At 38.6% G+C, this 25,236-nt stretch overlaps 1 protein-coding gene across 1 annotated transcript; it reads left to right on the plus strand.

Annotated features, from left to right (window-relative positions):
- Window positions 1-40: 40 nt before the first annotated feature.
- On the plus strand, window positions 41-24,489 carry CIMIP1 (ciliary microtubule inner protein 1). Its single transcript, XM_020981357.2, has 4 exons — window positions 41-417; window positions 9,346-9,427; window positions 12,278-12,382; window positions 21,784-24,489. Exons 1-4 carry the CDS (start codon window positions 350-352, stop codon window positions 21,937-21,939), a joined length of 411 nt encoding a protein of 136 aa, XP_020837016.1. The 5' UTR covers window positions 41-349; the 3' UTR covers window positions 21,940-24,489.
- The last annotated feature ends 747 nt before the right edge of the window (window positions 24,490-25,236 follow it).

Consider the following 25,236-nt stretch of genomic DNA (forward strand, 5'->3'; position numbering starts at 1 on the left):
GCAAAACCAGGGCTCTTTTCACTGCATCCCACTGCCTCTGAGGAAGAGAAAGCAGCTCTTTCTTGAGGAACAAAGGCAAAAAGAAAAGGAGAAAAGATGGAAGGGAACACAGAATAATGTATTTCGAGCTTAAGGTACCTTAAGGGAAAGGAAAGAGGGAAAGGGCGGGGCCCCCAGCAGCTTCAAAAGGGAAGCCTGAACAGCGACCTGGACAGGTGGCCTCAGCCTCCCGAACCCGCCATCTCCCGGCAACACCCAGTTGCCAAGGACAACCGTAGGGACACAATGATCCGGACAGGAGCCCAGGCCACTCCTGCCATTTGCACTCCGACTTGGACCAGAACAAGCCATGGCCCAGAAACCCCTCACCAACTCAGCCGCCGATAAACTCAATTTCGTTGCACAGGATGAGATCTGGTAACTGCCGAGCCGCGGGGCGCCAGCATCTATCTGCCGACTGCCTGGCCCCTGCTCCAGCCCACTACTCCATCTCCACCTTCTTTCCCTCCTCTTCCTTCTCACGCCCGTTCCACAGCTCCGAAATACACTCACTGCCCGCTGCCCGAGGCTCCCAGAAAGTAGCCGTGACCACTCCTCCAGACCCAATACTACCCTGCCTGTAGCTCTTTGACCAAATATGCCATACTCCCACCCTGCTATTTCCCAGTACCCCATTCCCTTATCCACAACCTCCGAATTCTTTATTCTAGAATCCTCAACCCCTCCTTTCCTAATCCTAACCCCTTAATCCTTCAGTCTCTAATTTCCAGCCATTCACTCACCAATCTTTTGTTTCCCTATTCTCTAGTCCCCCGATCTCTAATCCTTCATTCCATATAAATCTCCAAACCTCTTTTCCTGATCCACAATTTACCATTCCCTAATCCCCAAAGCCCACTGCCTAACCTTTCTTGCTCTGAATCCCAAGAGTTCACTCTAGAAACCCAAACCCACATTCGCTAATCCTCAAACCTCCTTTCTTTAATCCTTCAAACCCTTATTCCCCAGTTCCCAAATCCTGATACTTTAGTTCAGTATCTATTTTAGGTTCTAGCCTTGTCTAGGAAAGTAAAGAAGCTAAAAGTCAGGCATAAGGGACTCTGGTTGAAAAACTGCCCCTAGAGAATTATTCCTGGAATGATATAACTAACTCTGAACTTCCATCAAAATGCTTTGCCCCATAATTTTACTTCATACTGCCTCATAACTTTATGAAAAATTACCCTCTAAAACAGGAATGTGCCAGGGCAGACTTTGTCCCTGGTTGATTTTTTTTTATTGTAATCAAAATGGATTTAGTAGTTTGAGACTTTGACTAATTTGAAAGCCATGTTCTTTTTGAGCGATTAAAGATTTGGGGATTACTAATATTTTTAGTTCTCTGATGAATTTTAATAATGGTTAAACTTGGGAGGCTGAAGTTTCCAGATGTCTGATAGTCCCAACATTCATTTTCAAGCAAAATATTTGAAACTTGCTATGGCTTATTGGCAGTAGCCATAAGTTTATGAATGTCCAGAATCTTTTTGTGACTTCTTTTCTCATATATTTCACCACTGAGAAAACTCTGTCCACTTGAAGAAATTGTCTCCTTCTGTTTTTCCATACTACTCAGTATTGAAGAAAACACAGGCTAATGAGAATTGAATAGTAAGAGAAATACTTTGAGGTTATAGAGATAGTGCTTTTGTATTTCAATGACGCATGATCAGTGTGGCATCTCCCTCCACTGACAAAAATATAGCTTCCTTAGTAGGCTGTTATAAGATTTGCTGGGGTTGGGGAGGGAAGTGCATTACCTAGTAGCCAACTTTCTGGTGATATAACTCTTTACATTCAGTTAGGCTAGTTCTCCAAAGATCAACATAATCCATTACCTTCCACAGTCTAAACTTCTTCATTTCAGTTGAACCTGACAGAGTTCAACCAGACACTTTGCTGGCTGCAAAGATGACCAAAATTTGAAACATGAAATTCGTCTATACTTAAAAATCATAAGATAGTTTCCCCCAAAAAAGTGATGAAAACTATGACAGAGGTGCATTTTCTCTAGTAGTATAGAGAAGAAAAGTTGATAGGAAAATGGAAACCCTATTTTAAGCAAAATCTCTGTTTGTTTTCTTGATTTTCTTAAAAATTCCAAACATTCATTGCTCAGAATTTCAGATGGTACTCTGATCTCTTGGGTAATTTTTTATTTTAGTCTTGTTCTAGATGATTACATTATATAATCATTGAGGTTCTTGTTTAAGCAACATTCCTTATGACCTGCTATGACAAGCATGGCAGAAACTAGACTTCAATAGGTTCAGAGAAAGTGTAAGTAGGATCCCATGGGCTAAATTCTACAGTGGAATTCAACCACGGTGGAAAGAGAAATTGTCAAGAATAGGATCCTTAAGGCATAAAAATAATTCCACTGCGGTTAAAAAAGGAATTGTCCAAAGAGATTGCTGTAAATGCACAAGGAAGGTATTGCCCAACTTAGAATGTGAAAAGAAACAATACAGAAGACAGAAGCGAGGGGAGGTAATAAAAGCTGAATATAAGTCCTACAAGAATAGTGTCAGGAGAACTAACATTCAGAATAAATTAAGTTTGGCAAGGAATGCTAAAGGGGAAAAAAAGAGAGGGAGAGAGTTTTAAGCTACACTGAGGACAAAGGGGGTGGATAGGACAATAATAACTGACAATAGAGAGAATGCCCATGATAAGGATTATAAGGGACATACCAAAAATTATTATTGAAGCATTCACACTTAAGATAAATAAGGAGGCAGTAAAAGAGCATCCAGATGTCCTTGATAAATTCAAGTCAGTAGGCCCAGATAAAAAACAGCCTAGGATTATGAAAGCTCTGGCAGATGAGAAGACAGATCCTCTGTTAGAGATTTCTGAAAGATCATAGAAAATGGGACAGAAATCAGAGAAGGACAAACATATGTCCCTATTTCAACTATAGGCTAGTGAACTTGGTTTTTGTTCCTTGGAGAAATTCTAGAACAAACTGTAAAGGATGGTTAGTGAACAGCAAGAAAAGGAAGCAGTGAGCACAAAGAGTCATCTCAACTTTATCAGGAACCAGTAATGACAGAACAGCTTCATTTCCTTATTGGACAAGGTTATTACTGAATCGGACAAAAGGGTATATTACATTCTTACCCCATTTGCAAGTGACACAAAACTAGAAGAAATAGCTAATCTGTTGGACGACAAAGGCAAAAGCTTCACAAAATCTTAAGAAGAGGATAAACCTTGAGTCAAACGTAAAAAGATGAAATTCAGTAAGGACAAATGAAAAATCTTCGACTTGTTTTCTTTTTTTAAAAATCACTTTTGCATGTGGGATGCATGTCTAGATTGCAATTACTCTGGGGAAAAAAAACAGGGAAATTTAGTGGAATGCAAGTGAGTCAATGGGGTGGTGTGGCAGCCAAAACCAACACTAAATGCAATCTTAAACTGCATTTAAAAAAAGAAAAAAAGGTCTCATGTCCAGGACTAGGGAAGTGAAGATCCTGCTATATTTTGCCCTAGTCAGACCCTGTCTGGAGTATTGTGTTCAGTTCTGGGAATCCTATTTTAGAAGTGACATTGATAAGCTAAACATTCAAAGAAGGGCCACCAAGATCAATTAACCAAAAAATATTTTATTAAATGCCTACTGTGGGCCAGGCACTGGGGATACAAAGACAAAAATAAAAAGATCCCTACCCTCAAGGAGCTCCCATTCTATTAGGGAAGACATGTACTCATATAAGTATATATATAGGAAAAAAAATACATCATATCTTATCTTTCATATATTTGTGCTAATATATTTTATAAAATATATGTACGTAAAATATTATACTTATATGTATTTGTGAGATACATACATACATACATACATACATACATATGTAAAATAAATACCAAGGGAATATGTTAGGGAGGAAATACCAGCAACTAGAGGATCAGAAATGGCCTCATGCAGAAAGTGCCATTTGAGTTGTACTTTGAAAGAAAGTAAGAATTCTAAGGAGCCTTTAAAGGTACGAAATGAGCGCATTCCAGGCACGGGGACAATGTATACAAAGACCCAGGTGCGAAATGGAGTGTTTGCTACATGGGAGGAATAACCAGGTAGACCAGTTTGGCTGGAATGTAGGGTGTATAAAGAGTAATGGGCCTAAAAAGATAGGCAGGAGCAAGATTGTAAAGGGCTTTACATGTCAAACAGTGTATTTTTGTATTTGATCCTAAGGGCAACAGAGAGATTTGACTTGATTGAGCAGGGGATAACATGGTCAGACTTATGCTCGAGGATTGGAGAGGGGAAATGGAGGAGAGAATAAGCAAACAAATATATACAAAACAAGCTGTATTCAGGATAAATAGGAAATAGTTAACAGAGGGAAGACACTGCAATCAAGAGGAGTTGGGAAAGGTTTCCTGTAGAAGGTGGGATTTTAGTTGGAACTTAAAGGAAGCCAGGGAGGCCAGTAATCAGAGAAGAGAAGGGAGAACATTCCAGGCATGGGGGACAGCCATGGAGAATGCTCAGAGTAGAGAAGAAATACAGACTCTTTGTTCAGCATTCAGTGATCTCCACGATCTGCCTCCAAACTACTTTTCCAATCTTATTATTCAATACTCCTTTCATCATATTTTATAATCCAGCTAGATTAGTTTTCTTGTTGCTCCTTCCACAAGACATTCTCTCTCCCATCGCTAAGCTTAGCCCTAGAACACTTCCCAAGCCTGGAATGCATTGCCTCCCAACCATTACTTTTCAAAATACCTAGTTTTCTTTAGATTAGCTCAAGTTCTATTTCCTACCTGAATCCTTTCCAGATGCCCTCTTTCTACCTCCAAATGCTAGTATGTCCTCCAGAAAAATATTTCCTAGTGTTTCTTTTATAGATATTTTATGTAGTGTAATTTTTTTCTCTCCCAATAGTAAGTTCAGTGAGGGCAGGGACTGTTTCATTTTTGTCTTTATATTCCAGAGAATAAGCATGGTGTCTGGTACATAGTAGGCACTTAATAAATGCTTGCTGATTGACATACTTAGTGATTGATTCAGGCGTATATAGGTGAATTTAGATACCCTTTGCACTTTCTTTTAGCTTTGATGTTCTATGATTAACCCACAGTTCTTGAATTATCAAGGAACATAGCTGGACATGAGTGACTCATCTTTTCCCCTTTCCTTTAGTGCCTTAAAAGTTTTATGAAACAGTAAATTTTCCTGAGAAGCTAGGTGGTTTAGTGGTTAGAGTGCCAGACTCATCTTCCTGACTTAAAATCTGGCCTCAGATACTTACTGTGTGACCCTGGGCAAATCACTTAATCTTGTTTGCCTCAGTTTCCTCATTCGTAAATCATAAATCATCCATAAACCATCTGTTAAATGAGTTGGAGAAGGAAATGGCAAGCCACTCCAGTATCTTTGCCAAGAAAATCTCAAATGGGGTCACCAAGAGTAGGACCCTACTGAACAACAACAACAAAAGTTTCCGGGGTCTCCTTCTGCCCTTAGCTTTCTGGCTGACAAGATCTCACCTTGATCTCAGAATGACTAAATTCTCTAATTCTGGATTAAAGAGGAGTAGCAGCCACAGTTGAGGGTCAGTAGCCAGGTTTTCAGCAAGTATTTCAGGGCTAGTGTTTCTACCTAAGGTACTGAGGATGGGGGAGAGGGGTGGTGGAAAGGCAGAAATAAAGCCAAGATGGTATAAAAGGAAATAGAGCTGGGTTGGGACTAGGGAATACAGACAGGCAAATAACTTCAAAGAATTTACGGAGACATGACACAGGCTGATGGCCTCGGCCTCAGCTTTGTATTTTTCTCTATTTTGAAAAGACAAACCACACTTTATACTGATCAATCAATTAATTAGTATTTATGAAGCACCTACTGTGTGCCAAGCCCTAGTAGGTGTTGAGGATATACATAAAAAGAATGAAACAATCCCTAATCACAAGGAGTTTACATTCTAATACTATGAATAAGAATATATACAGAATAAACATAAAGTAAATCAATACAAATATACACTAAGTAGTGAAATGCAAAATAGTTTGAAAGAGGAGGGCTTGAAATATATAGATTATATATAGCACAGGACCCTAACAACTCAGGAACCCTTCCCTACTTCATGTTCTGTGTGGGTTATTACGGATAATAATAGTTATTCGAAATTAAACAAGTATAATTCAAACCCTGCCTCCCACACACTCCCCCAAGGCATTCTCCACCAACAGGCCAAGAATAATAAATCAAATAGCAAAGCTTTTAATTAGGACAGAATAGCAAAATAAATCACACAAAAGTTGACTACTAGACTCTACATCCTGCTCCCCTGTGCAGGTGGCTAGGTGGCATAGTGGATAGAGAGCTGGGCCTAGCATCAGGAAGAATTGAATTCAGTCTGACACTGGGCAAGTCACTTAACTTGTTTGCTTTAGTTTTCTCAATTATAAAATGTGGATAATAATAGCACCTACCTCAAAGAGCTGTTGTGAAGATAAAATGAGATATGTGTAGAGCTCTTAGCATAGTGCCTGGCACACAGTAGGCACTATATAAACTCTAGTCATTATTTTTTTTTATTACGAAGGTCTATATTATTCCACAGAACTCCATGCCAGCGAGGTAAAGGAAACTTACTCATCAGGTAGTTCATACTCCTACAATTGCACATACATTTCCTTCTCAATTCTTATGTAAATCAGATAAAAGAGCTATCACAGGATATAATGAGTTTCCCATCACTGAAGGTGTTCAAGCAGAGGCAGGATGACCCGTTTTCCATGAGTTCTGTGCAAAGGATTTTTACTTAGTTAGGAGTTGGATGTATGACATCCCTTCCAGCTCTGAAGGCCTGTGAAATCTTTGAAAAATGATTTTTAAATAAGATATACCTAATTTGTTTTATTTCTCAATTAGCATATATTAAGGATTTGCCTTGCATTTAAATTTTGGTCCCAATCACTAAGATTTGCTTTGATTTAGTAGTTCTGAACTATGTCTGAATTTTCCATAACAAAAGGAAAGTATTCAGAACGAGAAAAGCAATAGTCCTGCTATCACATGCCCTAATAAGCAGCCCATATCTGGAAAATTGAATTCAGTTCTGGACAAACTTTGACAAGTAGGAAAACATTGACAAACGAATGATGTCTGGAAGTAGGTAACCAAGATGGTAAAAGGATCTCATACAAGGATCAAAGAAGTAACGGTGGGGTTTACCCTAGAAAAGCCTGAGTATATGATCTTCAGATATTTGAAGAAAAGTCATGAGAGGTATTTTTTTTAACTTGGCTCTGAAGCTTCAGTAACACAAGTTTTGGCTCATGTAAGGAAGAACTTCTTAACAATTAGGACTGTCCAAATGTATAATGCAATGCCTCGGGAGGCAGTAGGCTCTCTTACCTCTTTTCAAGCCAAGGCTGAATGACTGGTTGTTGAAGTTGCTGTTGAGGTGATTATCCATCAGGTCTTAGGTATTCTCTCCTCTCCGGGTTTCATGACTCTCTTCTCTCTTAGTTGACCCACAGCATTGTCTTGCCACTCCTTGTCAGCCTCTGCTAGTTCAACATCTAAAACCCATACTCTTAACTATGAGTGTCCCCTAGAGCTCTCTTCTCTTCATTCTATATATACCCTCTCTCAGTGATCTTATCAGCTCTCCCAGGTTCAAGTATCATCTTTATCAAGATGACTCCCAGATCTATGTCTGTCTCCTGAGCTCAAGTCACAAATCACAAGCTGCCTATCAAACAATCATTAGATGTCCCATAGACATTTCAGGCTCAACGTGTCCAGAGCTCATTATCTTTTCCCCAAAATCCACCTTCTCACTATTCCTTATTTGCATTGAGGGGACCACCATCCTTCTAGATATCCAGCTTGACAACTTCAAAGTCATTCTAGCCTTTTCATTTTCCCTCACTCCCCATGTCCAGTCAGTTACCAAGCTGGGTTGCTTCTTCCCATACAACATCTCTATTCATGTAACCACCACCCTACCTCAGACCCTAATCTCCTCTCTCCTAGACTATGGCAATCACATTTTATTAGTCTTCCCATCTCTCCCCTCCCCAATCTATCCTCCACATAGATGCCAATATTCAGAAAGGCAGAGGTGCAACTATGTCACTTTCCTGACCAAAATGTTCTAGTAGCTCCCTAAAGCCCCTCACAATATGGATCTAGACACCTTTTTCAGGCTTATCATACATTACTCTCTTTTTACTATGTTCTAGGGTGGGGTGGGGAACCTGCAGCCTTGAGGCCACATGTGACCCTCTAGGTCCTCAAAGGTGGCCCTTTGAGCAAATCCTAGCTTTACACAAATTCCCTTAATACAAGGATTTGTTCTGTTAAACTTGGACTCAGTCAAAAGGCCACACCTAAGGACCTAGAAGGTCACATATGACCTCAAGACTGCAGGTTCCCCACCCCTGGAGGCAAACTGGTTGGCCTGCTCTTCCCCACATTCAACATTCTATCTCCTATCTCCTCCATGCTTGGAATGTACTTCCTTCCTACTCACCTCTGTCTTAAAGTCCCTGGATTCTTTGAGGTTTCGTTCAAGTGTTATCACACTTCGAGGCCTTTCTTGATTCTTCCAGAGGTTAGTGCCCCCCCTGAAATGATTTTTATGTATATATTTTGTATTGACTTATATTTATGTCTATTGTTTCTCCCAGTAGAATGTAAGCTCCTTGAGGACAGGCAGTGTTTTACTTTAGTATTTGTATTTTTAGCACTTAGCACACTGCCTAATACATAGTAAGCACTTTCTAAATGTTTTTCAAATGATTGAATAAATGAAGGGAAGGGCTGTCCTAGATGCTCTCTGATGGCCCTTCTAACTCTGTAATCCTGCCATTGTGTAATGATCAGCATATAGTTAGAGGTAGGAAGGTGGATAGAGTCCTATGCCTGGAGTCAAGAAGACCTGAGTTCAAATCCAGCCTCAGATACCTACTAACTGTGTGAACCTAGGCAAATCACTTAACCTCTGTCTGCTTCAGCTTCTTTGACTACAAAATGGCGTTATGATTGTACTTACCTCCCAGGATTTTTGTGAGGATTAAATGAGATAAAGTCTGTGAAGCATTTCGTACAGTGCCTGGCATATTGCATGTACTTAAAAATGCTTGTTTCTTTTCTTTTGTCTTGCTAATTCTAGCTCAGGTTTGTTAGGTCACTTTAACTGTCTAACTTGGGAAATTAATAACAGTGCAAATTAATAATGTAAGTCTATGATGGAGCACAACTTCATAGGTTTGGTTATTTGCTAATATAGCTTGGAAAATTTGCTTTCATAACTCTGAGATTATTAATTTCAGGAAATATCGCCTTCAAGCCGAGTCAGATGCACGGAATAATTGGTCTAAGAATTGGGGATTTTTAACAATCTCTATGGAAGAGGTAATAGTTAATTTTAAGAGGCACATGGCTATGAAATGTACAATGTGCAAGAACGGAATTGTGATGTATCAGATACTGACCCAAATGACTATAATCTGTTAGTCCTCCAATTCATTGCTGTTACCAATAAAATAGCCAGTGTTAGGCAAAACTAAGTAAGAGACCATTTTTTTTTGGTTGGGGGAGTGAGTGGTGGTGGGGACACAAAATGAGGTTTTATAAAGACAAATACTTAGAAACCAGAAGATCTTTTCGTTAATTCCTTTATAAGATTATTATTATCTTCAGTGATGTTCTAGAAACCAATAGGGAAAAATCTGCTTCACAGAAAATAAGCCAGCCCCCACCATGCTATTTATTAGGGGCATATGTCAGGAGAGGTTAACGATACTAGAAATACTTCAGGTTTCCATGATTTAATGGAAATAGCAGTGAATTAATAACATTCCCTTGGGTCAGAGGATCTGAGTTCAAAACCCAGTTTGGTTTTTTTTTTCTATAACTTTATGACCTTGGGAAGTTAACTTCAATTCTCCTGTGCTGAGTTTCCTCATCTATAAATAACAATGATGTACTATGTGTCCTCTAAGGTCCCTTCCAGCTCTCTGGGTTTCTGGTTCCATCTCTAAAATGTGGGGGGTAGATTAGATGACTTCAAAGATTCTTTTCAACTCTTAAATCTTGATGCTAAAGTGTTTTATAAAACTTGAAAGGCTAGAGAAGCAGCAGATTTGGATTTGGTATTAGAGAAGCTAGGTTCAAATCCTCTCTGTGCCACTTATTTCCCATGTTATCCTGAGTTTATCATCTCCTCTCTCTGGGCCTCAGTTTCTTTGTCTGTAAAATGAAGAGTTTGAACTAGAAAACTGCTAAGGTCCTTTCCAACACCATATGAATGACTATATAAATGTGAGTTATCATCATTATTATATTGGTCCAAATTTAGGTTATACTTTTCTCAAAATTTGGCCTAAAAATGAGCCACAGTTGTGCTCTGGGTTTACAATGCAACCTATGTTTTTTTTTCCTTTCAAATAATTTCACTTGAGGGGATTGCATTTGGGTAGGCTAATAGGGTAATTTTCATCTTGGTGAAGACGATTCATTCTCTATGGTTCTGTTACCTAGAAACAGTATTCAGAGGCAGTCTATTATCCCAGCATGTGCTGGAGCCAGCTCTTACCAGCCAGAGCCAATTGTTAGACTGTCAAAACTTTGAGTGTGAATGCTTATACCCCAGAAATTGGCAAATTACAAATCAGGACTTGGTTTCTTGTTTTTTTGATTATCTAGACTTAAGAAAGTGATGGAGAAAACATTAATGATGAAGATTAAATTTTAAAGTGTCACATACAGTTTTGAGAGCAAGTTATTAAGTATTTACTAGGACGCCATTGCCTATATCAATGTATTCATTGAAATTAGGAATTCAATAAAACCTAACTAATCTGAGAAAAAATTGGGCAGGCCATTTGAATTAGCAAAAAAGTTTGAATTGCCTTTAAAAAGAAATTAAGTTTATAACATCCAGGTCCCTTCAGAAACTCAAAGTTGGCTAAGAAAATGTTAACTAATAAAAGTTAGGGACCCCTAACTTTAACACAAACAGTAATTGTTTATATCTGTATTGTGATTTAGAGTATACAAAGTACTTTCTTCAAAATAACCTTTGTGGGACAGTCAAGGCATTGTTATCACCTCCATTTTACAAACAAAGGTTGAAATTTAAAGAGATGCCAGTTATGACCTTAGGCAAATCTCTTAGCCTTTATGAACTTCATTTTCCTCACCTGTAAAAGAAGATCTATGCCATTGAAAGGCCCTTCTAACTATAAATCCATGATCTTTTAATCCTATAGGGTAGAGCAAAGTTACATTACTAAGGAATCCTAGACACCAAACTTGAGTCAGTCATTAAACATTTATAAAGTACCAACCGTGTGCCAGGCACATAAGTGCAAAAGACTGTTCCTGCTCTCAAGCAGCTCGCAGTCTAACAGGGGAGATAACATTTAGTCATGAACCCTTGGTCCCTGCCTTTTCCACTATAAATTAAATATTGTTATCATAATGTTTGAAAAGAGAGTTTGTCTTCTTTGGGATAAACATCACCCTTACAACAAATCTTGTTTATATTTACCATGCTTTTGACAAACTCTTTCTTCACACATAACGCAAATTTAAAAATTTAAGATAGCATTTTCTTTAGTAATTGTAGATTTGAAATTAATTCTGGAGTGGTTGGAGGAGATTTAAAGTGGTTTTGGTTACACACACACACACACACACACACACACACACACCCCAAATCTTAATTTTAAGTTCCATTGAAATCAGTGCTAGTTATGGCTGACTCCAGAGTCTAGGAGTCTAAATGCAGAGACAGGTTATAATGCATCCAAAAACCATTTTATAAAGAAGAATTTAACGAGGGAAAACATGGCCCACTTGCCATTTAAAAATCATTTGAAGTGGTCTACACTAGGCAAATATTCCCAGGTTCTATGAGTATTGGTGTGATAACCACTATAGATTCCAAATATTTGAGATTTGGTAGAACAGAGCACGTGCTGCTTCTGTCCTTGCAAAGTGCATATATGTATGTGTGTATGTATGTATGCGTATATACATATATATACATATATATATATATGTATGCGTATATACATATATATGTAATACCAACATTTAGATGATAGCCTTAAGAAACTAGGCAGATTTTCAGGTATGAATTCTTTAGCTCTGAGTTTAGTTTGGGGAATTAAGTTGGGAACAGGTTGGACAGCTTTCTGGAGAAAACAATTGTGCTGAATTCAAATATTCTTTGGTGACCTAGACGTTCTGTTTTAGTTACTGAGGAGAGAAGGGGAAGTACCTAAGCCTCCGAAGCCCAAGATAGAACTTCCAGGACATTTAGGCATCCGGCCCGTGACACCAGTGGAAAAATATATTAAGGTTAGAAAATGGAATTTTCAATACTGTTTTCATAAATAAAAAATGAGCCACAATGGAAATCATGTTTATTCTGGATGCAAAAATAAAAATTCAGAGGCTAGAAGAATACACTACTGCACTGAATCTTAATTTAGAATTGTAGAAATATCCCTTTCTACTTTTCAGGACATTGAAGGATGTGCTGTGATGTATATCAGATATATCAAATATTAGAGCTAGAAAGGCCTTTAGAATATAAGACTTAAGATATTAGCAATGGAACAGACCTTTTAATATGCAAGACAGAATGTCAGGCTAGCAAGGAGTTAGTCAATAAATATTAATTAAGCACCTAATACGTGCCAAGTACTGTGCTGAGCACTAGGGTTACAAAGAAAGGTAGAAGAAAGTCTCAGCTATCAAGGATCTCACAATCTAATTGGAGAGAAATCATGTAAACAACTATGTAAAAACAAACTACGTACAGGACACATTAGAAATAATCCACAGATGGAAAACATTGGAATTAAAAAGAACTGGGAATCTTTTTTTTTCCTGTAGATGGGATTTTACCCGAGATTTGAAGGAAATCAGGAAGGACAGATGAGGAAGGAGAGTATGCCAAGCATAGAGACAGCCAGTGAAAATGCCCAGAGTAAAATGTCTTATTCAAGGCCATTGTCACTGGATCAAAGAGTACTTGTAGGTGTAGGAAAGGTGTAGAAAAATGGGAAAAGTGAGGAGGTGAGGGCAGGGTAGGTTATAAAGGGCTTTGAATTTCAGAGAATTAGGTATTTGATCCTGGAAGCTATAGAGAGCCAATGGACTTTATCGAAGAGGGGAGTCTTAGAATATAGATTAAATCTGGAAGGAATTTCAGAGATTATCTAGTCTAACACCTCATTTAAGAGATGATAAATTAAGTGACTTGCCTGAGGTCTAACAGTGATTTAATAACAGAGCAGGACCTAGATTCCAGGTCTCTTAGTTTCTAGTTAAGTATTCATTCTTTCTATGTCTACATAGGAGATGCCTATAATTCTCTTTTCTCTCTACCGCTCTTAGCTTAAAGGGAAGACAATTATCTGAATAATGTGATGCCCAATATAATCTATAGAATCATAAAATTTAGAAATGCAAGAAATATAAAATTTAAGAGACAGCCAGGTGGCACAATGGATAGAGCACTGCATCCAGAGCCAGGAAGATCTGAGTTCAAATATGGCCTTGGACACTTACTTGCTATGTGACCTAGGATAAGTCACATAGCCTCTGACTACTTCGATTTCCTCATCTATAAAATGGAGATAATAATAGCATTTTCTCCCAATGTTGTTATGAAGATCAAATGAAATCATATTTGTAAAGTACTTTGCAACCTTAAAGCACCGTAGAAATCCTAGCTATAATAGTCATCATCATCATCATCATCAATCGAAACTTAGAGGTCATTTGGACACAGAATAATAGATTCTCAAAATTGGAAGGTATCTTAGAGGTCAACTAATATATGTCATTGTTCAATCGGGTCCAACTCTTTGTAATACCATACTGTTCATGGGGTTTTTTGGGTAAAGATACTGGAGGGGTTTGCCATTTCCTTCTATAGTGGATTAAGGCAAACAGAGGTTACATAGCTAATAAATGTCTGAGACCAGATTTGAACTCAGGTCCTCAATGCTCTATCCACTGAGCCATCTAGCTGCCCCACTAGTATACGATGAACCTGAACGATATCCTCTCTACAACACACCTGATAAACTATTATCCAGGCTTTCCTCGAACACCTTCAATGGGGATTGGGGAGAGGGAAGCTAACTAACCTACTACCTCCTAAGATAACCCATTCCACTTTGGGGCAGATTATATCTAGCCTAAATTTGCCTGTTTGTAACTTTCAGCCATTGTTCCTACTCCTGGTCTGTGGTGCCAAGACTAGTCTTTCTTTCAAATGGCAGCCATTCTAATACTTGAAGATAGTTAACGTGCCCTTCCTCCCTTACTCGTGCAAGTGTTATCTACTTCAAGCTAAATATATCCAATTGCTTCAATTATTCCTCATATGGAAAGATTACAGGGCTCACTTTCTCCCTTTTCTAGACCTTCCTAAAGTATGGTATGTAGAATCGAACCTAATACTCCAGATGCAATTTAATCAGAACAGAGTAGAGTAAGACTGTCATCTTCCTAGTCCTAGAGACATAGCTCCTCCCTTAATGAAGCCTGGCGCTGCATTAGTTTTTCTTGGCTACTCTGGCATATTGTTGACACGTGGAGTTTGTAACACATTAAGACCCCATCTCCCCAGATCTTTTATAGACAAACTGCTCTCTAGGCATATCTCTACCATCTTGTAGTTGTGGAATTGAATTTTTGAACCTTAACTGCTAACACTGTAAATTTATCCCTGTTAACTTTGATCTTATTCAATTCAACCCAGATTTCTAGCCTGTGTTTTTGGATTCCAGTCCTTTCATATCTTTGTGTCATTTGTAAATTAAATAAGAATGCCCTCTATGTCTTTATCCATCACTAATATAAATGTTAAATAGAACATATTTTACATAGCAGAAGTGCATAGTTTCATATGCTATTATAACCTAGCTATGATTTATATAGATCTTTAAAGTTTAAGGGCAGCTAGGTGGCACAGTGGATAGAGCACCAGCCTTGGAGTGAGGAAGACCTGAGTTCAAATCCAGCTTCAGATACTTGATACTTACTAGCTGTGTGACCCTGGGCAAGTCACTTAACCCCAATTGCTTTGCTTAAAATAAAGTTTACAGAGCACCTTATAAATATTAGTTAATTTACTACTCAAACAATCCTGAAAGGTAGGTTGTATTACTATCTCAATTTTACAGATGAGGAAACTGAAGCTGAGAGGCTAAGTGATTTTTCTCAGATCCACATAGTTACACCGTTAGGGTGTGAGGCAGGATTTGAACTCAAGTCTTCCTGACTTTTAAACTCAGCACTCTACCTACTGTATCACCTAGATGATCTTTGTATATAGAAGTGTTCATGTTTGCTGACATTTATCACGTCATAGTAAAAAAAAACCTGGTATTAAGCATTTGAGAAAAACAGGCTAAATACTACAGGACCAAATCATATCCCCAGGGCATTCCAGTAGAGACCTCCTTCTAAGTTGCAGGGGAACCATTAATTACTGTTCTTCGGGTTCAAATACTCAAACAGTTCCAAATCTACCTAGAGATATTATCATCAAGCCCACATCTCTCTTCCCACCCATAAGAATAGCAGAGTTTGTCGAAGGATTTGCTAAAATCTAGGTAGATTATATAGCATTCTCCTCATCTACTAAGCTGACAATCCTGACCCAAAAAAACAGTTCAAACCTTTCATATGACAGATAAGGACAGTGCAGTCCAGAGTCTGTGTGCCTTCCTCAAGCTCACCTAGCTATTTAATGGCAAAGCCAGAACTAGCACCCAGCTCTCCTAGTTGCCTGGTAGACATTGCATAGTGTATACTACATATCCAGACTTTCCTGCAGCTCTTTCTCAGAAATGATTCCATATCACTTAAGGATAGAAAAATAAAGTTTTTTTTAAAGTGAATAAACTAAAACATCTCCCTCACATAGCTGTTTGTTTAGCCCCATTTTCTACTATAGCCAAATAAGTTCCTATCTCCAGCCAGATCTGGTTCCTCCCTGTGTCACTCCATGCCCCTTTCTTCTTCCACGTCTTCTCTCACCTGAAATATTCATCCCCCTTCCTTGCTCTATCCAAGTCCTACCAATCTTTCAAGAACCAACTCAAGTCCCACCTGCGTGGTGATGATGCTGATAATTTGGTGAGCAATCAGGAAACATTTATTAAGTGCCTACTGTGTGCCAGGCACTGTGCTAAGCACTGGGGTTTCAAAAAGAGGCAAGAGACAATTCCTGCCCTCAAGGAGCTTACAATCTAATGGCAGGGGAGATAACAGGCAAACGAATATGTGAAAAACAAGCTATATATCGGATGAACAGGAAAAAATCAACAGAAGGAAGGCATTAGAATTAAGAAAGGTTGAGGAAGGCTTCCTGTAGAAGATGATGATAATACTAGCTAGCATTTATATAGCACTTTAATTTTTTCAAAGTGCTTTAAGAAACAAAAAACAAAATAAGATTAGTATTAGCTATTGTTTTCTAAAGCTCCAGACACTGCAACAGATGGAAGATTTTCTCCATATAAAGCTTCAGAGAGCATAATTGTTTTTCCCTGAGGGGTAAGAAATGGAAAATTGGGAAGAATAGTGAGTGCAACTTTTAATCCTGAGTCTGGGGTAAATTGCCTATATTTAAAAAAAAAAAAGCAAAAAAACCCCCCACTAGTTTCTTATGGGAAGCAGCATGGTATAGAGGATAAAGGAGTAGATTTGAAATCAAGAAAACCTGAATTTGGATCCCACTTCAGACATTTATTAGTTTTGTGACCCTAGTCCAATCACCTAATCTTTCAGGCCTCAATTTCCTCATCTGTAAAATGGGGAGAAAAAAAAGATTGAATCAATGACCTTCTACGGTCTCTTTAATTTCTAAATCTAAAATATTGCGGTCATTCAAATGAATTATCATGATCATTGCTTATTTATTTAATCTCATATGTGCAAAACATTGTGCTTTTTTTTTTAATAAGATGGTGACTGATAGTCCCTGATCTCAGGGAGTTTTTACAGCTGAAAGTAACATAAAACACATTAATATGAAACAATTAGGATTTGCAAAGTGCACGAGACAGATATAAACAATATAAAAAAAAGATTGAAAGAGGGATACATCATCTAGAGGGTAAAGATGGGGAGAAATTAGGAAAGTTTCATAGAAGAGATAGATCTTCCCTCCTCCCACCGTAACTCTTAGAATTGGAAAGATTTCAGCAGGCAGAGATGGAGGAATCTGATATGGGAGATAAAGTGAATAAAGTTATGGAAGTGGGAGAGTTTTAGGAAAAGGTCTGATTTGGCAAGAGCATAGAGGGCATGAATGGGATTGGTGGGGAATAAGGCTAGAAAGGTAGATTGGAAGCAGATTGTAGAAGATTTTGGATTTTAGACTAAATTCAAATGATAAGAATGATCACTGATCTTTATGATAATTATGCAATCACAGATCATTAGAGTTGGAAGGGAAACTTAGAGATTACTGAGTGCATTCTCTTCATTCTGTAGGTGATCAATCAGAGGACCAAAAAGGTGGAATGATTTCCCCAAAATTACTCAACCAATTATTGCTAGAGCCAGAAGCCATACCCAGGTTTCCTGAATCCTCAATCGAATATTCTTACCACTTGCTTGTTGAGGCCAGTAATAATGAAATAATAATGGTTAGCATTTATGTAGTACCTACTCTGTGTCAGGCACCATGCTAAGTGCTTTTTTACAAATATTGTCTCATTTGATCCTCACAATAATTCCAGGAGGTAGGTGCCATTATTATCCCGATTTTATAGTTGAGGGAACAGAGGCAAATCTAGGTTAAGTGACTTGTTCCAAGTCACACAACTATTAGGTGTCTAAAAAGATATTTGCACCATCTACTCAACCCAAAGCCCGGTGCTCTATCCACTGCCTCACCTATATGATGACAGAATGATAGCTCTTTGAGGGCAGACATTTTGTCTTTGTATCCCTGGCACTTAGCACAGTGCCAGACATATAGTAGGTAGTCAATAAATTCAGATTGATTGATTGATTGATGATGGAAGAAGAAGAGGAGGGAAGAGAGGAAAAAGGGACTTGAACGGCAGTAATTGTTTTTGCTTTTCTTTGTTTAAGCTCTTTGCACAGTGCTTAGTACATAGCACTTAATAAATGCATGGTGACTGACCCTACACACACACACACACACACACACACACACACACAGAGGGACCTTTCCTCTTAATGAGTTTGATTTCTCTCTCCTCTATACTGCTATGAGTCTCTGGTCTTCCAAGACACTATCACATTCTCTAGTGCGTCCTTGATTTATGCTTCCAGGTTCAGAACCATCCCAGCTAGAACTCTGTAGATCTGTGTTGGGTACCCAGAAAAATGCCAAAGAGGGGGAAAGTGACTATTAATCCTCTTCACATCTATGGGTAAAAATGACACTGTCTGCTTTTCCTGTTAGCAATGGATCATCAGACTGTATCCTTTCCACCGAGGTGGATTAGATTTAATCCCCCCTCCTACTCATTCCTTTCTGGAGTCTGGCTCCTGGTGGCTTCGGCACAGAGGAGCATCGGTTTCCCCATTCTGCTGCTCAGTGGGTGGCACTTGTGACCGCCATAATTATCTTTTCAAAGGAAGGGGCTCCACCTAAGTATCACAAACAGTTTCCAGCCTTGGCTGGAGAACAAAGAAGAATAGTCCTGGCAAGAGAACAAACTGAAACATTGTTTTCTCTCCGTGTGTTTCTCTATTGAGTAAGTCCCCAGATGTGAAAGCCATACAGCAGAGAGCTGTTTTCCTGCAGCCCAGGCATTCCAGTCAAACTCTAGCCCAGCCCCAAGCAGAAAGCAGGGCTGAGTTTGCTTGGCTCAGAGCTCCATATATACGTACCTATCCATAGATACATGCATACACATACATATACATATACATACATACATACATACATATATGTGTATATATATATATATAAAACGTGTGTGTCTGTGTCTATGTGTGTGTGCATATATATATATATATATGTATATGCACATATACATATATATATATATATATATATATATATATATATATATGTGTGTGTGTATGTATCCAATTACATTGGTCAGTTCCTTTACTTTGTCATCTTTCTTGCTGAACATAGAATTAAAAGGTCCAACTTAAAGTGTTGGTTACAAGAATCTCCCAGGACCGGTGTGTTTTTTTTTTAAACTATTTGGTCTTAAAACTAATTTCTCTTTCTAAGCTGTCCCAATAGCAATTCTGGTTCCTTGAGCATCTCTTTGACTTCTTTCTCTTTCTGCGGATTTTGTTAGAGATTAATTTTAGTACTTGATGGAGAAAATCTATTAAAGGAGATATTTTTCTTCTCTCTGTATCAGTTTAAACCAACCCAGACAGCTAAAGGGGTTATTACAGGCAGAGATGGAAAATAAAAAGATAAGGATGAGTTCAGTAATCCATAATATATTAAACACCCTTGTCTCTCACTTAACTCTGCTAGATCTAATATTCCTAGCCTAGTGTCTTTGTCTAAATCACCTTGTAATAGCAGAACAGATGATTATGTAAAATTACAATCACAAAAAAACCTTTCTAAACATTTACCACCATTTTCCAAAATGCTCAAATCTGTTGATTGAATTGACAAATTGAACTGCTTTCTTTCATTCCAGATATGATGCTATTTTCTTTGTTTTAATTAGATTCGGTTTTCTTTTATTCCATGTGGTCTAGACAGTGAGGGACTTTTCTGTTTGGGGTGTGTGTGTGTGTGTGTGTGTGTGCATGCGCGCGCGTGCACTAGAGTCTTTTAATCAAAATAGGAAGGTTTTGCACAGCCAGAATGTCATCTGACACAATTGCAATAGATTTTATAAAGGGCAGCTTGGACACAAAAATGTCAAACATTTTAGACCAGATTCTTTATTAATGAAGCTATTTTATTAGAAGAAGAATATTAAGGGCATTAGTAATTATATGATAAAACGTGTTTAATTGATTTTCAGGAATAATGTGAGCAGCAGAATGCTTTTGATCTTAAAATGCACTTTTCAAGTTCATATTGTTATTTCCTTTGTGGACATTCTCCCTTAATGGGTCAGTGTGGTGCTGGGGTGTTTCTGTGGTCTCTGAAGCTTTGGCAGTAGGGCACAAACTCTGGTAGGTCCTTCCTACCAAACTGAAAAGGATTCAGGGAACATTGGCTCTGCTGATGGCCTATCAGGTCTGCCATCACAGAACCTTAACTTTCTGAGCCTCAACTTGCTCATCGAAAAATAGGGATAATGATATTTACTTTGTCTTCCCCACAGGGATCTTGGAGGAGTCAAGAGACCTAGGTTCTAGTCCCAGTTCTGTCACCAATTTACCCTGTGACCTTGGGCAACTCATTTTCCCTTCTAGGCAGTTGGACCAGCTCTGATATTCCATGTTCTAGGACCAGTCTAGCTAATAAAGGAGAAGTTCAGCACCTTCCTAGTATAGGCCACAGAATCAACAACAACATTTATATAGTACTCTGTGCCAGGCACTGTGCTAAGCACTTTCCAATTATTATCTCATTTAATCTTTATAACAATCCTGGGGGGAGTTGCTATTATTATGTCCATTTTATAAAAGAGGAAACTGAGGCAAACAGAGGTTAAATGACTTACCCTAGGGTCACAGAGCTAGTAAACTCTCTGAGGCTGGACTTGAACCCAGGTCTTCCTGACTCCAGGCCCAGCATTCTATCCATTGCACCACCAGCTGCCAATATTTTGGCCACAGAAATTCTCTGAGGCCATATAATTATTAAGGCATAGAGGAGCTATGATCTATACTAGCAGAGAGCATACCCAAACCAAGATCTCAGTTCCTTCAAGAATAGGGTCAGTATGTTACTTTTTTTAAGTTCAGGTCCTTATATACAGGTCTTCAGAATGTTCATTTGTCATTTAAAGCTCTTCACAACATGGTCCCTTCCTACTTTCAAATCTTCTTGCTTTTTATTCCCTTCCATACACTTGGCCATACAATCCTACTGGCCTGTGTGCTTTTCTCCTCACACAAGGCTCCATCTTCGTGCCTTTGCATGGGGCTATTGCCCATACTATGTTTGCTTCCCCCACTCACTTCCATCTCTTAGAATTCCTGGGTTCCTTCAAGACTAAGTTCCAATTCCCCTTCTTCAGGAAGCTTTCCCCAGTCCTCCCATGTGCTAGAGCCTTCCCTCCTAGGGCTATCTGCTACCTATATTGTACTGTATCCTGTACATACCCATTTACACAATTAGAATGCCCTCTTTGAGGGCAGGTAACATATATACATATACATATATATAAATATATATACACATATACCTATATATAGATATACACAGATATATCATATATCTTATGTATACACATACATATATACGTATGTGTATATATATATGTATATGTGTGTGTGTGTGTGTGTATATACATACATACACACACACACACACACACACACACAGGAAAAAGAGACAAAAAGAGACACAGAGAGAGACAGAGAGTCTTTTCTTTGTATCCTCCAGCTATTAGCAGAGTGCTTGGCATGCCATAAGCCCTTAATAAATAGATTGATAGTAAACTGTACACTCCTTGAAAATACAGCTCATTTCCTGCCTTTATTTGTATCTCCTGTAGCTAGACAGGGCATATAGTAGGTGCTCCATAAATGTTTGATAAATTGAATATGAATTTGTTAGAAAGATAACTTAAAGTCCTGATTTTTTTTCATTTCAGGTCCACCCTTCACCACCAGTTCCTCAGACTACTACGGGTTTTATTGGTTGGAGATCCACAATTCCTGGTCTGGAACTTGAGAAAAACTACAAGATTATAAGCTGTAAAGGTGCCTATGCCAAAGAGCTTCAATGGCCTGAGCAGGGAATCCACTGAAGCCAAGTGGAGAACAGGAGAACCTTGATCATTTTAAGACTAAAAAAAAAGTTAAAATAATCATGTGAGTTGGTTTTAAAAAAAGTATGATGATGTGGTACTTAGCATAGGCTAAAAAAAATGTGTAAACTCTTTGGAGTTCAGACAGGTCACAGTCACTTCAAGAAGCCAGGTAGATTTATTCTTGGTTTTATTCTTTATGGTCAATACACCTGTACAGGCAAAGTGTTTTTGATGTATTCTTCATGACACTGTGAGTATTTCCATGGGTATTGTGTTATTATATTGTGGGTATTATATGGGTATTTACTTGCATGACTTTAAAACTTAAACTTTTTTGTTGAAAATATGACTAATCAGAATTACAAATACAGTTATCCCTTCCACATCACAGAGGTTAAGGGCCTAGTGCCCCAGGGGATTTGGAAAATCCAAGTGAAAATTTTTGGCCCTCCCATCATACCAGAAAAGAAGTCTGAATTATTATGGTATTAAAAGATAAAATATGTTGATATTATACAATACTGTACATATATTCTGTGCATTTCTGAGTTTCTAAACTTCTTCCGTGTCATCTGCTAGCCTTCAAGTGTCATCTGCAGCTTCCACTAAACTCCCAAAAAATTCCCGTTTAATTTCTTATGCTGACCCAAGATACAGCGAAATTGTAACGGAAAAAGTCATAACGTGTAACTAGCAATTTTCCTTTTTAAATGAAAGAATGAAACATGAAAGTCTTTCCTGCCTCTAGAATTTATGGGTCCAACTTCTATCTTGCTCCATACTGTTACAAACAAGAACGGGGTGTGGGGTACAGTGGCGCTCTGCTGGGGCTGGAGTTGAACCTTAGAGATGACTACCAGGGGCTACAGCACCTACATGTACAAGCACATATACATATAGACATCCTCTAGGGAAGAAATAGATACTTAAGTCAAATTAAGTTGGCTTCAATGCTGATGTACCCTGATCAGATTGTCCCAACCTTTGTATGAGTTGATGGCATACAAGAGAAAGACAAAGTTACCAAAGGTAGGGCTCCTAGAAACTTGTAGCAGTTCAACTGTGGTAGTCCAGGTTTTTCGCTCCTTTCTTCGCTGATGGTGTGGTGTGTGACTTTGTCTACTGCACAGCCCAAGAGAGCAGTCTTTTTTTTTTCTCCGTTTCCTCCTGTTTTCCCATAGGAGTCTTATGATGGGGTTCTATATTGGTTGGGAGTCAGAATGCACTGTAAATCCAAGAACAGTAATATTCTAGCCTGGAATTTTGGCCTCAGAGTCATGCTCCCGATCTTCACAATTGAGTTTAATCTCTCATCACTGGGAAAGATTGCCCAGCAGTGGGCATTTTTGTGACATAGCAATAGTATACCAAAGGGATCGCTGGGGCAAGGCTCCCATGTCCACAGGCCATTCTCAGCCAACTGTTTGCTGGCTGGCTTTGGGTGCTCCCCCAACCTTGCTATAATAATGAGACAACACAACAATAGCATAATTATAACGTTGTCGTATATCGTGTTTGTATCATATAATTTAACAACCTATAGTAATAAAGATGAGGGTGATGATGAACATAAAGACTTAGCTAAGTAGATGGTCTTATGCCCTACTCCTGAAGCCGAAATGACATAGGAACAACCACCATCTCCAATTCAACTTTTTTCCCTCACCTCCAAAGGGGAATGCACCACCCTCCTAAAGCACATGCTGGCATGGAAATTATCTCATAGAGAAGCTAACTCAAGAGTTGGGCATGGAAGAAATGGCATTTCCCAAACACGATTATCTCTGAGCCTTGCCCTCCCTCTGGAGGTCACTAACTCGCCAGAGAAGGGAATAACGTGGCTGTACTTGGTACAAAAAGCAGAAAAACTGTCCAAATAGTTTATCCTCCTTTCTTTGGGCACAGAGAGTCGGGAGAAACTCTCCACCTTTCAGTAACATCTTGTTCATAGGTCCTGCCAAGGGATATTGGTTTTTATACAAACTATAAGGGCTATGGGTTATGTGCCCTTGGGCCATTTTGTTCTGGAACAAGTCAAAGGAGAGGAAAGACTAGTTGAGAGTGAGGCTCAAGGAAAGTATTTCAAGCTTCAAGTTTCCTGGTAATAACAATAGCAAATAATTGAAGAATAGCACAGGATTCCATTAACAGACAGAATCATTCTTACAATGTATTTTCATATTGAGTTCCCACTCCCCATCTCCACCAGTCTGTCTTACAGCAGATCAAAAAGTAGCAATTTTGGCCCATAGGGCAAGTTTTACAAAATGGGCCCAAAGAAAACAGAACCTGATGGTTCTTAAATCAACTTTATGAGGTAAATTTAGTTGTTTGATAAAAGAGACAACATCCTCAGGACATTGACACACTAAAGCCCAGAGATATTTAACCTCGGATCTGTAAATTTGTTTACAGGAAGAAAGAGGGAGAGAGAGAGAATATATTGTTATGTATAATTTATATAATATATGTATATAATTACACAGAAACATATATTCAATTATATTGAAAAATATATCAAAATATAGACTTTTATATCTGTTCCAATATACTTGGTTTCCTTCATAATCCTATGTATTTTATTTTATGCTTTAAAACATTATTCTGAGAAGGCCTCCATAGATTTCACCAGCCTCCCGAAGAGGTCAAGAACACACAAAAAAGGAGTCCTTCACCTAGGAAAAAGAACTTTAGATGCCGTGAGTCCACTTCTGGGCCCTCTAAGATAACAGCTACCAAGGGAAAGAAGTCCACCATCTTTCACCTTTCTATTTTAACTAATTATTGCTAATTAGATGCTAAATTCAGTTGTCTCTGGGTGAAAAGGGTGTAAGTACTGTCATTACCCTTGAGATTTTAGTGCCCTGAGGTAAAACTCTGGTCACTTCTTCCTAGTAAGAGCTCTGTGAAGCAGTTATGATTGATGTGAAGAATTTGCTGTCTTCTATACTTCAACTTGTATTTTGACCTTTATCTCACAAAGGCCAAGAAAGTCTCATAATCGGTTAAATCACCTACAATACCATCCACATGGGATTTTTTGTCCTGGAGTCATCAACTCTTGGTAGTGATATAATGGACATTCAGAGATGCCTCAGCAGCAATGGTCCAGAACCTGTTCCCAGACTCACTCTAGAATGGAATTTGAGAACTGGAGAGGAACTATTAATGTCAAGTCCATCCCCCTCATTTTACAGATGGGGTGCTATGGTGCCACAGTGCAAGAAGGACCTCTGGATCCCCTTGACCTCACTTTTTTCCCCTAACAGCAAGCCCAGATCTTGGATCACTGGT

The sequence above is a fragment of the Phascolarctos cinereus genome, unplaced genomic scaffold, assembly GCF_003287225.1.
Source record: "Phascolarctos cinereus isolate Bilbo 61053 unplaced genomic scaffold, phaCin_HiC Scaffold_2;HRSCAF=192, whole genome shotgun sequence".
Taxonomy (NCBI): domain Eukaryota; kingdom Metazoa; phylum Chordata; class Mammalia; order Diprotodontia; family Phascolarctidae; genus Phascolarctos; species Phascolarctos cinereus.

Coding starts and splice junctions, on each gene's coding strand:
- CIMIP1 (XM_020981357.2), top strand. CDS start 350: ATGGCCCAGAAACCCCTCACCAACTCAGCCGCCGATAAACTCAATTTC. Junction 418..9,345: donor GTTGCACAGGATGAGATCTG/GTAACTGCCGAG, acceptor TATTAATTTCAG/GAAATATCGCCTTCAAGCCG. Junction 12,383..21,783: donor CAGTGGAAAAATATATTAAG/GTTAGAAAATGG, acceptor TTTTCATTTCAG/GTCCACCCTTCACCACCAGT.